General features: G+C 36.4%; 1 protein-coding gene across 2 annotated transcripts in view; it reads right to left on the reverse strand.

The window, feature by feature from the left end:
• The window catches only part of cunh11orf49 (chromosome unknown C11orf49 homolog), a 66929-nt gene that overhangs the window by 41027 nt on the left and 7886 nt on the right, over positions 1–18016 (reverse strand). For both annotated transcript variants that reach the window (XM_007887654.2, XM_007887655.2), the window contains exon 2: positions 6212–6314. In XM_007887654.2, the coding sequence (XP_007885845.1) occupies positions 6212–6314 (103 nt within the window). The remainder of the gene's footprint in view (positions 1–6211; positions 6315–18016) is intronic.

Below are 18016 nucleotides of genomic sequence, written 5' to 3' on the forward strand. Positions count from 1 at the left end.
ATCAGGGTTCTCCCACCTGATTGCTACCAAGAGGTCCTATTCAGCTGGGTTAGGCCTCGATGCCCCACGCATTTGAATTGTCTTCAATGCATGAATAATGGCCACTTAAGTGAGATATTGGAGGTTGACGAGCACCTGTGAAATGATACCCCAAGCAAAACCGAGTGAAACGCCTTCAGCATCGTAAAAGAGGGGAGAAAAATGTTAAGAGAAAATAGCACATGCCATCACACCTACATAAGGAATGTAAATAATTCTGTGAAAATCATTCATGATGGTGACAGGAGAGGGGGTGTTAACTCAAGAATTAAACAATGAATCACAAAGTGTAAATAAAGGTTCTGTGTATGTTACACAATTCTAAATTCATTCCAAGAGTGATTTATAGGTCTTCTTGAACAGAATGAATATGCTATTTAAACAGTGTGTTTACAACCCTTTTCTTCAAATAGTTAAAATTTAAAAAAAGTACCAGATGTGTTCGGAGTGGAGATTTGGTTTACAGTGTTTTTCTGTTTTTAAAAAAGTGCAATAGTTGTATGAAATGATATTCCAAAATCCATTGGGCCAGCCTTCATCAATATGGTGCTTTTGAAGTTTGTAATTGGCATTTAGTTATTGAAGAAGATAGCTTGATTGTGGTTATTTGGAATTGATCTTGTTGAAGAGATATGATAGCTTCTTTATTTAGGTGGCAATATGAATAATAATCAACATTTATGTTTGGTATGAATTGTATAAAAGGATAAAGACTGCAGGCAGCACTTTTTGGTGAAGGTAATCCCATTTGATAAAAATGGGGAAAACTTTCAATATCACAGAATCATAGAATTATTACAGCACAGAAGGAGGCCATTCGGTCATTTGAACTGAACTGGGAACGAATCTAGATGTATTCTTTCCTATGCCATCATTTCAGGAAAAAATTACAATATCCAGCAAGTAACAGAACGAACACAATATCCAATCATCACCACCAAGTAGAGATTAAATACCAACCCAATAATAAAGGTTCCCATATGTGGGTCCAGATCAGATAAGATGTTAAACCAAAGCTCCCCAGCACATTAAATTGAACACAGCCACACTGACTCTTCTCTGTAACATACTTCTACCTAGCATCCTCTTGCCGGACAAAGTATATTATATTAAAGTGAGTATGACTCTGTATGGGAAAGTTATTGTTTTGGAACAATATTTTACCACTATCTATTGGTAGTGTGGATCAGGAGGGAAAATATCTTCATGGGGATTTCTCTTAATGCAACATTCCTTTAAGAAAATTGAAGGGCAACTGACAATCAAAAAGTCTTGCCTCGTCAACAAAGGAAGCAGAATAAACATTCTCACCTGCAACTGGTAATAATCAGCTAAATTAACATGCCAGGTTAGCTTGCAGCCCCGCTGATGGTAGCAGTCATGAACATAAACGGGGGAATGCACGGCTGTTTCAGGAGTCAGTCTCCTCTCTAAAATTGTTTCTCCTCCACCAACACCACTTAAGGAATTAACAAGACACCAAGGTAATTAATGTACCCGAGTGTTGCTGATATGCTTGCCACGATACATAGATCTATCAGTCTGTTCTGAAAGTTAGCAATGTGGCTTTGAAATTGCTAGCTTGTCCAGCCTTGTGTAAAAAAACCCCACAAATGAAAACTATCTACAGCAAGTTACAGAGTAGTGCTTGCAGAGGCTTGACAGCGAGTTTCATGTGACTAAGTGTGGGAAACTGTGCGTATTTTCTGTTGGAAATGTCATAAAGTAGTTGTCACAATTAGAAACAGTCCAAGCTTTTCCGGAGATCGCATTAACACCCACAAAAAGCCAAAGCAAGGGAACACAAAGCATTTCGAGACAATTATCACATACCAAATCCCTCCCTTCACCTAAGGGAGGAATTACCACCAAAATAAGATTTTCTCTGGCTGGATCCTCTTTTTCTCAAAGCATGTTTTTTTTTGGCCATGAAAAACCTAGTGGAGATGCTGAGGCATTCTGCTACTTCTTTACAATAATCCTTTGGTACAAACACAGATAAACCCACATTATTTAAGGCCTTCACATTAATGCCTAAACTATGTGAAGCATTCTCTCCACACCTCAAATCCTCGCTGTGACACATATTTGCCTGGATCCCAAACGCAATGATCCAGAGAGAATCTGCTGTGTGTCTGATGTATTTGCCCAGTACAGTTAGATTTTATAAAGCTTATGGTTTCGCCAACTGCTAATTCAGCGGAACAGAAATAGATCCCTGTAATCCAGGCAGCTGTAAATTCCCATTTGTTGTGAGTTTACTGATGTTTTGATTCAAATTGATTCTCACCATGTAAGTACTCTGCAGGGGCTTGAAGTGAGACTATGCTGTACAGGAAATTTTGCTTCCTGAATGAAGATTTCAAACTGTTAATTATAGTCCTAACAGAAGTTGTAAGAAATGCATTATGGAAATGGCACTCTGCAATATGAAAATTCTTGAAAAATGAATAGAATATTGTGTATTGAACTGCTTCACAGTGAGTGTATTTGGGTAATGGAGACTGTCCTCGCTGTGCTGAGTCCCACCAAAAAGGTTTGTAATTCTGCCGACAGAAACAATGTCACAGCTGCTTATGTCCTGTCTATGGAATGCGCATGACGTAACTACCAAATTATGCACCTGTGTGGGGGCAACTGGCAACTGAAATGTGAACTGTCTGGGTGGAGCTGCATGGTGCTCTTAAACCCGGCTTGTGTGCAGAGTACAAGTGTTATGTTTATTAACAGAAGGCAATGAGAATCAGGTCTATAAATGTGCGGGCGACAGAAATGGATGCAGTCCTCCATATTCTTAGGATGCTACTTGATTGCTATAATTGCTATAAAACACACCAATTCCAAATAGCGCAAAATGGAGATATGCGATTGCAAGGTGGTAACCTCATTGAGGGATTCAGATGATGTCACAAATTCTGAAACCAATGAATCCGCTGTCCACAATTAAATTTGACCTGACTACATATTGCCCCCAGGGATTGAGTTGCAATGCAACCCAGACACAATTCACAATTCATCCATCCTTTTTTCCTGCTTTATTCACCAATCCTCCAGTTGATGTTTGATGGTGATCACATTAAAGGATTAACAATTATGACATTATCATTGAAGATTTATCAAGTAATAATCTATAGTTCATCCATGCTAATGGGAGTCAGATATGATATATTACTTCATAGTGGAGGACTCAAAACATTTAGCTGAAATTTATGTAGCTAAAAGGCAAAAAGGTTTAACTGAAGGCTCTTAAAGCAGCATAAAATGGCTTACCTTATCAGTTAGTATTACACTATCTTCACATAAATATTTCTACAAAGGTAAAAGCGTTGAATGAAAGATTATACTGTGCATCTGAATACTTTACATTCACTAACAGTGTATTAGAGAACCATTAATTGGGCAGTTTCCAGATAAGTGGTTCCTTAATTCTTAAAATCCTAATTGTTTGTGCTTTTTTAAAATAAATTTTAATCACATTTTGATATTAGCAGATATTTTGAGCAAGAACCACCAGGTGTGGCCCCTAATGGCCTGATTATACAATTGGAAAGGATAACTTGATTTTGAACCATGTTCTGAAACCACCTCTAGAAGCAGGTTTTGATATCAAATCAATGTGAATGGCTGCAGTACAACTTCAGTTTAATGCAGCCTCGGGTGATAACATTTTGCAAAGAGAAGTATAATTTCCAGTTGCCAAGTAATGTAGCATCATCAACCTCAGATTCTATGTGGTCAAGTTAACTTATCAGAATATGGCATGATTCTCAGGTAGATGACATGACATGTTGTTGGGTACATTATTAAGATTGATCCATAGAGGACGCTGTATCAATCATCATGTTACGTTACCCAGCGGATTAAGAACTATTATTTCAAATAAAAAGCACCTTTTAAATTGAGGAGACCTAATCAATGTATATTAAAGCAGCTAGTTTTCTATATTCATTTACAATATTTTATCCAGCACATTAGAACAATACATCAATTAAACCTCAACGCCCTTTTCCCTTGTGTCGGGAGGAATGGCATGCAATGCTATAAAAACTTGCCCTTTCCAACTTGGGCAGCCTAATTACTACTGTTTAACCTTTCACCTCCTGGCTGCTGGAACAATGGCAAGATCTGTTGGTCCATGAAATTGTTTCCTCTTAATCAGGATTACTTCCTAAAGCATACAGGGCTACATTGACAGAGCAAAACAAAGAACACTGAGAGATGCAAAGAACTTCTTTCTTCTGCAACCTCATTATTGGATTATATGCACCATTCTCTTCTTAAATTGTGACTTAAGAAGCCAACCTGTATTTTGAAACAAGTTTTAACCTTATCATGTCATCTCTTTAAATAAGAATGGTTTTGCATTAAAATCTTAAATTAATAATAATCCTTTCATTTGGTATATCTCCTTTCACATCAGTAGGATGCCCCAAAGCACTTCACAGGATTTGCTGTGAAGTGGAGTGACTGTGTTTTGTGGGCAACTTCTTAGCGAATCAAATCTGTTCTTTCCGTAATTTCTGCAAGATCAATTATTACTGCATTCCTCCCTATGTTCCTCATGTCACTAGCTCCTATGGTCATTGCACAGAGCTATTTCTATTCCTGTTACCCTTAATCCATTTTAAAATTGTTTGTTTTTTAATAAAGTAACTGCAGAGCAAAACGAGTATGAACACAACCCAGATATCAGGACTGACTTGAAGGCTAGAACTTTAATCTCAATCTTATTTCACATAATTACAATCTGAAGCTCTCCATTCCACTTATCAACATTACCTGAAAAGAAAAGAGTTAATATAATTTTAAGGGTACGTGATCAAATGCTCTATGTGGTTATACTTTATTGAGTTACACAGACCCTATGTCCTGCAGCTTACTCAGGTCACTGGGCACAATAATATACCACTCAACAGCTGTATGCAGTTTAAAGGGTCCATTAATTCTATTATAAATTAGAGGTTATCAGCTCATTTCCTTTCAAAGGCATGTCCCTTCTACAAACTTGTTTAGCCAAGGACATCGACTGTTTAATAAACAGTGCGGTAAGCTAACATTTATCATTCTGCTTGCTAGGGTTCCTGTATACTTACTCACAGATGTATATAAACTGAAGCCCATTCTTCCATACAGTTTTCATTTATGTTCAAGTGACTTCAATAAACAGTGCAGTTAAACAGGGCATTTTTGGGATTCCCATCCCAAGTGTCTGCCAGCTGTTTTCACCTGGTTATCTAGTTATAACTTGTTTTTTTTAAAATAATCCACTGGTAGCATATTTGGTACCAAAAATCAGAGCTACATAATCACATTGTAACACTCCCAAAAGAATCAAGTAATTTTAGACCACATTTACCTCACAGCCATGCCATGATTGCAGTAGTAGCAGAAGCATTGTAAGATAAATGAGATAGCCCTCAACCAGAGGTGCTGACAGCTAACTAAATGAAGTGTTTCCACCTGCAACTCAAAAAGCAACACAGAGGCAATATTGATGTTCACCTATGTTATTTTTTCTGATTGTAGATGGGCTGAATGCTCAGCCTAACTCCAATAGGTCAACAATGTGCTTCCCTGATCATTTTCTCGTACAGATCATTCCCGGACTTCGGGAAAGGTCTGGTGGACATTAACAAAGTTGCAATTTGCAACTTTAAAGATAACTTTGCTTTTTGCTCCATTAATTTTACAACATGAAAACAACTTCTCATACCGACAATTTGACAACATTTTAAATCCCCCTTTTCCCAAAGGTACCGACTCGTGCAAGGTTCTATTACAGTTGAGCCTGTTCCTATCTTCACCACAAATCCACACAAGGGATCTTTCCAGCAGGCTATCACTGGATAATGATTAGGATCAAAATACCGCATGGTACTTGTATACTATCACCTAGTTGATAATCCTGCTGTCACACTTGAGTAGTGTAATAGGAAAATCAGTTTCTAATGACCCTGTATCAGAATTTTATCATCAGTGAGGTCTTTGATAGTATTTGATATTGGTTGATTAAATGATGAAAAAAAAGCATACTTCAAAATGATTCACCTCATCAACAGTTGATCTAATTTGTGAAATTGTCTTATGGGCATTACACGAACTAATAATAGTATGAGCAGAGTATTTTACAGTGGCAGTGGAAAAATGCTTAACAAATAATTTATATACTTACTATTCAGCAAAGAATCTAGAAATCCCAGCTCTACTGTACTCCTCCTTGTGTTCTAACAATTGTATCAATGCATCTTCAACATAGGTTAGAATCTGTGTGTGACCTGAAAAAAAGATAATTGTAGAATCAAATCAAATAAGTTCTTTGTGGTTGCACAGCTTTATTCCATGAGAGAGGCAATGTCTCTTAAAGTGACTTCACTTTGCTTGGCTTCTTGTCAAAAATGTGCTTCATGCATTCTGTCCAGCTGTTAGAATAACTGTGTGTACATAAAGAAAATGAGGCAGTTGTTTAAAACAAGAATTGAGTTGACTTCGGTCTCAATTCACTGACTGCAAGTTCAGTCCAGAAAAACGGATCTCATTCGAGTCACTTTTTGCTTACATGAATCATTTCAATCTCGGGTAAATGTAATACCACACTGGAGTCAGAACTATAGACCGTGAACAGAATGCCTTAATAATAATAATCCATGCATTTGTTATAGCGCCTTATCGTGTATTTGAGATGTCTCAAAGCAATTCACAGAATATATCGTAAAGTGTATTGACTGCATTTTTGGACGAAACGCAGCAGCCAATTATGCACAATAGGGTGCCACAAACAATTGTGGATTGAGTGACCAATTTTTTTTTAATTTTGAAGGGATTATTACCCCCAGAAAAGCGATCTGCCAATTGACTAACAACTGGGTTGCTACTTACTGCTGGCTAAACAGAGAGGTGTGGAGTAAGGAAATGTTTCGCCTTGCCGAGGAATCAAACCCAGGTCCTCTCACTTGCGAGGCAACTGCTCTAACCGCTAAGCTACAGGACTCCATGGTTTAGATGCTTAAGAAGCATCTACACACATGGGCGTTATGCAGTGTAGCTGATGTGTGAGTCGATTAAGTCTTAGTCCAGTTAATTCTATCTGCAAGAAACCACAGTGCTTTCTAAAAAAAATCCTGTGCTCTGACTGGAGTTCAATCTACTGCTGAAGTATAGTTTTAAAAACTGACAGTTTTAAAATCGTTTTATTGAAAGTTGTTAGTAACACTGATCGATTTTTTGTGGGTTGATTCCCTGAGATAATTTAAATGAAAAATGTTGATGATTATGTCACAGCAAAGTCAAATAAATAGACAAAAGGTTTACGTCACACAGGAAACATTGTTTTTAAGACTACAATTTATATTGATTTGTGCTGGTGAAATTAACACTTTTTTTTATTACATTTGGATCCCAGTTCCCTTCAATACCAACAATGCTGCCAATTGTAGAATAGAAATTATTTATATCACACACAACAATGCAAAACCTCAACATTCCTGCATAAATTATCGCTGTGAAAAATAATCCTGTTCATTTGCAATTCCAATTTCAAAGTCAACGGAAACAAAAAAAATGGTTTTATATAAATAACATGCAAACATGAGGCTGTCTGAATGCATCCAGTTCAGAAGCCATCGCATCCAGGAGCTGAGGGAGAAGAACGATAATTATTTTGCTGATTAATACCAATTATTTTCTGTTTATTTTTATTTTTTTGAGTCTTGGATCTAAAAAAAAAGTCCAGTGTCTTTTTAAAAAAAAGGCAATTTCACAGATGGGAGTGCAGCAGCACAAATTTTCACCTAACACACTGAGCATAGAATCCCACTGCCTGATGTGTCAACGAGAAGAGGTGAGTATACAGGTCAGTTGGCCAAAATTGAAAATAAAAGCACTGATACCAGAAGTAACCTCAGTGCCTAAAGCCACACAATTACTTAATTACCCAATCTAGATATTTTAGTGAATCCAGTCACCGTTTTTAAATTCTAGTTTGCTAAAATCATTTTCTATGAAGTATAATGATTGAGGGAAGAAACACTGCTGATCAACGTAGCAGTACTGGCCAACAGGTCAAAAACAAGCTCTGTGACAAGGTACAAAAACCCTAAACCTTACCAAGTTAATCTGAAGTCTGCAGTAATTTTTTAGTGCAGGGATCACATCTGGAAGGCTCTGGCTTCCCAATAACAGGATTCTGCCTACACTAAGCTTATCATGTTTCTCCCTTTAAGCGACAATCTGGAGAGGTCTTAACATTCATAAATAATCACTGGTGTAGGTTTCCTTCCTGCCCATTAGAACTCTTACTGCAGCTGTCCTCAGGCCTCCAGTGTTGCATCAGATCTGACATTTAGTAAACAAAACGGCAAAATACGTTCTTGGACATTGCAGTAATCTGATTTCAGTCTGTTTGTATGGAGTACCTACAGTTTACAGTATGATTAGGTGGATTGGAGTTATAAACCTGTTAATAGTGAAATGTAGAATGAATTCAGTTGTCATGATCTGAATAAATCATTCTTGCATTTGATGTAGGGCCTTATCATAGTGAAGCATCTCAAAGTGCTTGAGCTTTTCTGTACTGTGTAGTAACTTTATTTGCAGGTGAACTTGGCAAGCAGCTTTGTGAATAGCAATGTCCCATAGACAGCCATAAGTGATCCAATCTATTTTTAATCTGGGGGGATTTTTGGCCTGGGTACTGGAAAAGACTTTTTTGAGTGGTGCCATGGAACCAGATTGTTGCCAGTGGAACTCTTGTTCCAAAAAATCACAAGTGTTACAATCATTTTAATGTCAACTTTGTGCCTTGTTCATAGAAATCGCACATTGCTTTTTGCTTTTGCTAATAATTGTGACAGATTTTCTCTCTCCACCCAATCCCAGCAAAAAGTACTTCTAAATTATGGTGAGTGAAGTATAATTTCTGCAAATACAGTCAAGCAGTATCTCTATTGTCTGTCCAACAATGGCGTTTTAATAGTTCTCCATCTCTACCTGCCTACTTACCATATTCCTCAATCTCGTCTCTTTCCTGCAACACATCTAGTTGTCTTATGAACCCATTTTACAGTCTGCTTCAATGGCTTTTCTTGGTAGTATTTCACCAGTCTATCACCCTTTCCATGAAACATTTAGTGAGCCTACAACCAGAAAAAAATGTGTTTCATCTCAAACCGTAATGATGTGTCAGCTACAGCCACTTCATTGCCGGTGGCGGGGGTGGAAAAAGAGATCCGATATTGTGAATTCGTTGTAAAGTTCCCTACTTTTTTCCTTCCAATATGTATTCATCAGCAACAATTTGCTCAAATTACATTGCCTGTAGACGCTCAAAATGTTCTCTATGTAAGAAAGAAAACTGAAAACAAGGTCATATTATGGAGGTCAAGACCTGACCCTGTACATTTAGTTCTGTTTTCAAAAGGGGAATCAGATTTGGAGCAGTGTTTCATCTGACGCCACTTCTCATTGCACTGCACCAAATCTCCCAGTGCAGCATTTAATCTGTCTAAAGTATGGCTGTAATGGCTCTCATTAGCCTTTGTGATATCTTAATAATTGAGCCTCAGAACCGCAATACCACAGGGCTGACAATTAGATTCAGAATTTTGCATTACATTCTTTTTCACATTGAAACATATCAGAAACATGGTTCTGCTTAGTATTAATTGAGATTTCTAAGTCTTTAAGTTGGCTAAATTACAATAATATATTTTTAAAAAGTATGGAAATAAACAAAAAAGCCTTATCAAGACCTACCCTCCACAGATCAAAGAAAATGTACCCTATTGCTGACTTCAGCTCAACTATTCCATCTCCTGGTGTAAACTTCTGTACAAATGCTCTCCAGATCCTAAAGATAACCCAGAAGAATGTTCACCACATCTGCCCCATATCCCCACATCTGTCTCATTTGACTGAGTCAGTGTTGGACCTCAATTGCTGTTTAACATGATATGGGCTTTTTAGTTTAAAAAAACCCTCAAAAATAGGAACGGAGCACTGGACAACTTTAACGTTTGGGTATTTGAAGTCCAATGATTCAGTAATGTAGCCCAGCATCCTATTCACTTTGTTATTATTGCCTCGCATTGGTTGGACACGGCTATTGATGAATAAACTAATGCCAATAAATCACTTTCAGCTTCCTCCTTCACAATTTCTTTTCCATTTATGGAGCACATAAATCGCCTGGATGGGTCCAATGTGCTTATCTTTCAGCCTGCTTGGGACCACACTCCACCTTGAAGTACTTTTGAGACATTTTCCTGCCTTACACAACTGCAAGTTGTTGTTGAAAGAATCCAGGGTAATTATACTAGAAACAGGAAGAATTCCAGCATAGATCCCTGAAGATATCGCGCTCAATACTTTGTTCGTCCTATTTCATCCCAGCTCCCTTTATAATTACTGTTTCCTTCCCTTCAGCTAGTTACTGGTCTATGGCCACTTCTGATACCCACTGATATCAATCTGTAAAGGAATCTTTTGTATGCTGGTTTATCAAAAGCCTTTTTGGAAGTCAAGGCACACTGTCAAATGGTTTTACGTTGTCATCTCTTCAGAAAACTCTGATTTCCCCTGAAATTAGTAGCCATGAGAGAAACAAATGTGTCTTTTACATTTGATTACATTTGTTACATGTGTTTTGCTAAATCGTGCCGCTCATGGAATGAATCATCTTTTTTTTCAAACATGCCACAGATAGAATGCCGAAATGTATGTCAATCTTAAAATCACATCTGTTGCAGCCCCCGGTATAGACTTGTGTTGGTTAACATAGGATACTATGTTAACTGCCAGGAATGGAAAACTAGACAATTTACTGACCACTAGAGAATACGTCATCCTCTGCCAACTCCAAGTGGATGGCCCCAGAGTGGTGATTAAGAATTCTCAACTTTGTTTGGAACAAAATATTAAGAAACGATCCACTTGGCAACATGGGAAATACAGCTAGTGCACATAAAGTTACGGTGTGAGAGCACTAAATAAATATTACAGCTCCCCAAAGCAGTATTTCTGGGAGGAATTCAGGTTTTTAGATCTTTCCAAACAATGAAATATTGGGAAAGACTATGCCTGGGGCAGAGTATTACAGGTTGTGATATGTAACTGATACAGTACCAAAGCGAACTTTTCAAAATACAGATGTAACAATGGCACCTGTTCATGTATTGCATGTACAGTAAAGTGCTGCCCTGCTATTGACCATGTGTCAGCAGTAACAAAAAGTCATGGAACTGCTGTAAAATTTGTGAAGTTGAGGTGTCTGCACAATGAGAGTGTCAAAAGATGTGGATGTGATAGCCACAGTTTTTCCACTTCAGCATTCTGTGTACCCTACGGAAGGTTTATATATGGTAATGATGAACTCCGACAATTATGCTTAGAACGTACAATGGAACGTGTTCACTTGAGCAGTTTAATGCCAGATCCAAACAAGCCACAAGAGCTTTCGTTTTCTTTCGATTATTGTTTAAATAACAAACAGAATTTACAGGTCCAAGAGGAGAATGCTATCCATAACTAATGGGTTCAGTAGCCGTACAATATTTAAGCTGTGAATAACTGTTACAAGTCTTGTTAATATGCACAGCAAAAGAAAGTTGTAAATATCTTTTCGACAAATATTCTAATTTTACTCTTTAAATCAGCAAAGCAGCATAAATTTAAATGTTGGTCCCTGTGATGTAATTTTCGTCTCCCAATATAGTACAAAACTAAATCAGTATGGAATGCTGTATACCTCAGCCAAGAAATAAAATTAAAACCACCAAATAAGTTTCAAACAATTATATAAAGCATTTGGGCTGGAGCTTCTTTTCATTTTCAATCAAAATAACCTTTCATTGACCTTAACATCTGTGGCCAGGGCAATACCAAGACACACCAATACAGCTTTAGGAGGCTGTTTCTGATGTTAGTTAACCCATTCACCACCACTCATTAATTATTATTCAGTCCTTTATTGTATGAAAAAACTGACTCTGAATTAATGAACCAATAAATCACAGTGACACAAAAGTCTACATTTGCTGGACAAAGGTTTTTACTGTGTACGGCATTCTGAGGTAACCATACAAATACAAATTACATTATACTAAGTTTAAATTAGTGCATTTCAGTAATATGTGCCTTGTATTCTTTGTAAAATGTCCAAAGATATAATAATTCTCAGTTTGTTAAAAAAATTCTGGGGGCAATTTTCTGCAGGAATTATTGCATTTCAATCAGCTGAGCCAGGAAAAAATCTTCCGTTAAAATTTTGTAAAGATTTGCTAATTAAATTTCAAAGAATATGAAAAGTCCTTCTTTGAATAAAATGAGATTCTAAAAGCTTAAAAATCGGGAGTTTTTTTTACAATGGTGCGATTTTTGTATCACTCAGAGACAAATCATCAAAATGACGAGATATTCAGTGCATTTGTCCTTCACAATCTGTTCTTAGATTCAAGGCTGAAAGATTAATGCAATCATTACAAGGCCTCCGGCATTCTGATTTTAAAAATGCTGAGGCATTGTCTACCAGCTGCTGAGGTAAAGACAGAGTGACAAGCGTAATATTTCTAGGGTGATACTGTATTGGGGTTAGATAATAATAAACTTTGCAATTGATATAAAACATGGCACATCGAGAACATTTCTGTGAAGTGGAATGACTGTATTTGTAAGCAAATGTGGCACTCAATTTGTGCATTGCAATCTCCCATAAACAGCCATGAAGTGAGCAACCAATTTTATCTGGAAGATTGTTGACCAGGACACCGAGAGAAACTCCCTTCTATTTTCAAACAGTGTCATGGGATGGGAACTTTCACATCCACCTGAACAGGTGAACAGGATCCTGGTTTAACATCTCATCCGTTGTTTGGGGCCATCTGACATTGCTGAACTGCATTGGAGAGTTAGCCTAGATTACAATTCAAAGACCTCATGTTGGGTTTGAACCCATAACCTTCTGACTCAGAGGTGAAAATGTTACCAACTGAGTCAGGCTGATAGGTGAATGGGCATTGCATGCCCAAACGAATACTCAGCCTAATTTTTTTTTAAAAAAAGGATTGAAGATCAGATCCATCTTCCATACATTCAAAGCTTAATTTTAATTTCAATAAACCCGATTTGAGGAATTTCCTCGCCAAAGAAGGCAGTTTTTTAAAATATATATATATTTTATCCTCTTGTGGGCACAATTATTTTTAAATTTAAATACAAATGGAAATACACGTAATCAACACTAATCATTTTAAAACCATTTACAAATTGTATTGGTCTATTGATTAAGCCTTTGCTATTATTCTCTTTTACTCCATTGTAAGCAAAGCCAATGGCCTCGCATAAATTACCTTAATAAGTAGACAGACAATTTGCATACAAAATATGCAGTCACCATATAGTAAATCATGTGAAGTACTTTGAGATGTTTTGATGATGTAATAAGGGTATATTAAATGCAAGGATTATTATTACAATGCAAATACAGAGGCCTTGTAGTGACATAAGAGAATTCGTGTCATTTTACAAAATGAAACAAAATGCACTTACAACTGGCCACTAATGACTTAAGCATTTACTAATGCATATCAACAAAATACAGAAAAGTACAGACATTTATACTAGTTTTGTTTCAAACTGTCAAGATTTTCAATGATATTCTTGTATAAGGTTAAATTAATTTCCACCTTCAATTGTAAAACTGGACTAGCAGTCCATTACTCTGTGGCTTGAGTGACTTTTTGAATGAAAGAGCTCAAAATTTAAAGTGATCTGCTTCGTTGAAACCAGAACACATCACAATAAGCTCACTCAATGTGAGTATGACTGGACAGAAGAATGGTAATGATCTATCAGCTACTTATCTTAGTGTGCTCTTTCATGCAGGAAGCTTCTTTTGTCCTTGAATACATGATAAGTACTTTATTTCCTATACTAATTTTCTTTCCTATACTATCGATTAACTAGTGGGCCAGATTTGTGTCTGTTGTCTTTATGTCTACATTGTTTTACAACCTTAATTTTGAGCCCTCCAAAAGATTTTTTGTGAGCAACACCAAATTAATCTGTGTGTCCATTGGTCTCTGCTTCTCGCTCTGCCTTACACTGACAGCAATCCTCCTAGATATTGTCCACTTTCTTTTTAAGTAAGCTGGTCTGGCCTAGTTAGATTTAATATACTTATGGTGATGTTGTGACCTCTTTCTCTTGCTTGAAAAAGTGAATGAAAATCCTTATGTAATAAAATTGTCCTCCAGTTCTATTAATAAAACAAAATAATATAATACATAACTCAAATCCAGCAAAGTTTAATCGGAGCATCTCTAACTATCAGCAATTGAGTGATGTGCGTTGGTCAGAAAATGGAAGCATCATTGCCAAGGCTGAACTCATCTGCCATCCAAACAGCGACGCTGATCATGTTGCTTCTCGACACAGTCTTGCAATGCAAAAGATAAGCAGCATGCATTCTGATTGATTGTAAAGGAAACCCTAATCACTCTGGTCAATGATTATTAGGTCAGCTGCCAACAATATACGACAGTAATAAAGTCCTATATTTTTCAGCACCCGTGCTTGTGTGCGTTAAAGAACATCTAAAATAAAGAGAAAGTGGTGTTGATTTGGCTCGCAGACTCTCGCTGATAATGGCAAGGATTCTGAAAGGTTAATACTGTAAACCAAATAAAAACTAATCACTTGTCAAACAAAGATAATTGATACTACAATAAAATTGTTAAAACAAGAGATTAGATTGGAAAATATCCTTATTTGCCTTTGCAAGCCTAACAGATTACTTTATCTAAAGGTGTTGTTCTCTCTCTCTTCCCCACGCCACACATCAGGGCAGGTTGCTTGAAGCTACTTGGCATGGCAAATAAATCATCTCCATTCAATACCATCAGTAACATACCTAGTTTGGAAAGCTGTACACCAGTTAAAAAAAAAGCTGCAAACTATCACTCGATTAATTAATTTTTTAGAAATCCTGATTTTTATTTGAGGATTAGATATGGATGATGTATATTTACGGTAACTTTCTGTCAATGTGTTTGTTCGAGTTTAGCGGTTCCCATTATCTTATCATTAGACTGGCCTCACCATTGACTACAATCTTCTAATAGAAAGATTTTGTTGGATTTTGTTGGATTACTTTGTATGAATTGAGATGCCTCTATGGGCTCTTAGTTCTCTCAATGGTTTTTATGTATAAGCATTCTTTTCCAACAACCTAATGGCAATATCTGTTCTTCAAAGAAAATTTGATAGGATGATACGAACAAATGAAACCCATTTTCAGAAAAAACTGTACGGGGAATTGTTAATTTCGAAGCACATACATATAATTTTGGGAATGGTTCCACAGTGCCATGGTTGAATGACCACTCGAGGGATTTGTAGCTATTACATTACAAGAGATGACTATACAAGAAGTCCAAAAAATATAATGGTGTCTGAACAAAGCACTACATATGTTTTCAATCTTGGTTTGAGAATCCATGTTTAAATTGTAGTCAAGAAATGTATTGTTTCATTGCTATCTGGGCAATTTTCCAATTTTTGAATTCAAAAACACACCATAAATCCAGTCATCTGGTGTATTGTTCACACTAGTGTAAAAATCACACCTGTCATTTTTAAACCATCTTGTCGCCATTAAGATTTTTAAGACTGTATTAATTGCATCCCTACAATTGTGACCATTAAAACCCTGTGTGAAGTATAACCTGTGCACCAGATTTTAAGGAATAACAGAGCCTGGGTTCATGGCCAGAGATTTTCAGCTTTGCATAAATGGAAATATTTTGGATCTGGTGATATTTCAGAAGAGAAAATGCATAATAACATGGTTATTTTTCACAAAGTGTGAATGTGGGGGTGGGAAGCCTCCAAATCTGTCATTTCTTTATGTAGAGCCCTTCTCTCTTTCATCTGACAAGCATCAAATAAGATTGGTGTAGCAGTTTAACATGAATCAGTTTAATGTTAATCCAGAATTACACTTTGATTATTTTCTTCAGTGGTTCTCAAAGTTCTTGCGAGGTGAGTGCTCTAACCACTAAGCTACAGGACTCCACATAAATGTGATTCATTCTTTTTGTTATGTTTGACAGTTGCTTTCTTTTTTCAGAGTTACGAAGCTAACAATTTCTTCAATCCATCCAAAGATCATATTCAGCAGGTTTGTCCCATTGGAGGAAGTTCAACACTGACTACACACATTATGTTCAAATTTAGACTCAAACAAATAACTTTCTGTTGCAAGGTCCTGAGAAATTGATTTCTAGTTCCTTAATTTCCTGTTTCAGGGTGGTTATTTTTGTGGGTTTTATTTTGTCTTAGCCATAAAGTATACCTTAGTCTCTCTATCTTTTACTTCATGAGGAATATCTTAAGGGCTTCCCACAGTATCCGTGGGGTTTCAGTTGAGTACTTAATTAATTTCCAAAGTGCTCCCAAATCTCCTGAAATAAGTGCCACAAATTCTAGGTTTCATACAAGAGAAGAAACCAAATAGTCTTTTATTTTTGCGTGGGTTACAAAAGTTGACTTGAATCCAAGTCAAAATTCAATGGTTTGGTCAGAAGTGCATAAATTACCAATTGTGGCCTCCTTAAATTACAACAAACAAATCCTTGGAAATCCAGATGTTGTCAGTTCTCAAGTGGGATTGTGAATTACTGTGAATTATTAAGAATATACAAACATAGTCATCATAATGCCATATTACTTCACATTTAATTCTGGGCCTAATGATTTCTGGTTGGCTTGTCTCAATAGGCTGGCTGGGCATACTACTATACTGGAATCAAACATATTTTATGAGCTATAGGAAAGAGTATTTAATAAACTTGTCTAGCCAGAGATTAAATTACATTTACTCCTGCATAGCTATGGATTTATACAATATGACTTGTAATACTGTAGTTAGAAAGCAAAGCGTTTCATATTAATGGCAAGTGTCATTTCTGCATCACAACTGTATTAAAGTTCTGAGTTCTCTATCTGTACTACAGGTTTACCCTTACGACATTACATCTGGTTTTGAGTAGATCGGGAAATTTAAAAAAAAACATTTTTTTAAAGAAAGGGCTGTTAAAATGTACTTTTTGGAGGTTTTGAAAAAGCGAACAAGTTCAAAAAATGTGAACACATCCCTACACCCTTATATAAGCTCGGTAAAAACATTTTTTTTCCATTCTACATCAACTTTAAAGTCTTGTGTAACATTAGTACTAGAGTAATTGCAGGAAATAATTTGTAAAAGATTAGAGAAACAATTTAACAGACATTTGCTAAAGCTGTTTACGTACACTTGCAAAGTACTGTACTTTGCCTAAACTGTGTATATGATAATCAATACTCAGAATATTTCTCTGAACCTTCTGCTGGAATTGAGGTTGCCCTAATAATGCTTTTACAAAATGTGAATTACTATCAGAAAGATTAAGAAGCACAACTATACATGTATCTGCTTAATGTATCATCCACAGGATCCAAATTGTAGGAACCATTAAGTCTGATTATTTGAGTAATCTGAAATAATATACACAGTCAAAAAAATGAACAAGATTGCTTAAATTGCTTCACTTAATGGTGGTCTCTATTGACATCTCACATTGTCTGACTCATTAACATTTCCTACAAGTTGCTTCATTAGATCACCAGAAACCAGTTTTTTTAAATATAAATCAATAGAACTAGATTGGAGACAAAATAACATTACTGTAATCATAATTCCTAAAAGTTTATTTTTTAAAATGGATATTCAGTCGGTGTGCCTATTTGCTGGTTTAATAATAATAATCCTTGCATTTTTATATAACACCTTATCACATCTTCGAGACGTCTCAAAGCGCTTCACAGAATATACTGTAAAGTGAATTGAATTTTGTGGGTGAAACGCGGCAGTCAATTGGGCACAGCAATGTCCCACAAACAGTCGTGGATTCAGCGACCAAATTATTATATTTTTTCAAATCTTTCT

Source organism: Callorhinchus milii, unplaced genomic scaffold (genome assembly GCF_018977255.1).
Source record: "Callorhinchus milii isolate IMCB2004 unplaced genomic scaffold, IMCB_Cmil_1.0 Scaffold17, whole genome shotgun sequence".
NCBI classification, from domain to species: Eukaryota; Metazoa; Chordata; class Chondrichthyes; order Chimaeriformes; family Callorhinchidae; genus Callorhinchus; species Callorhinchus milii.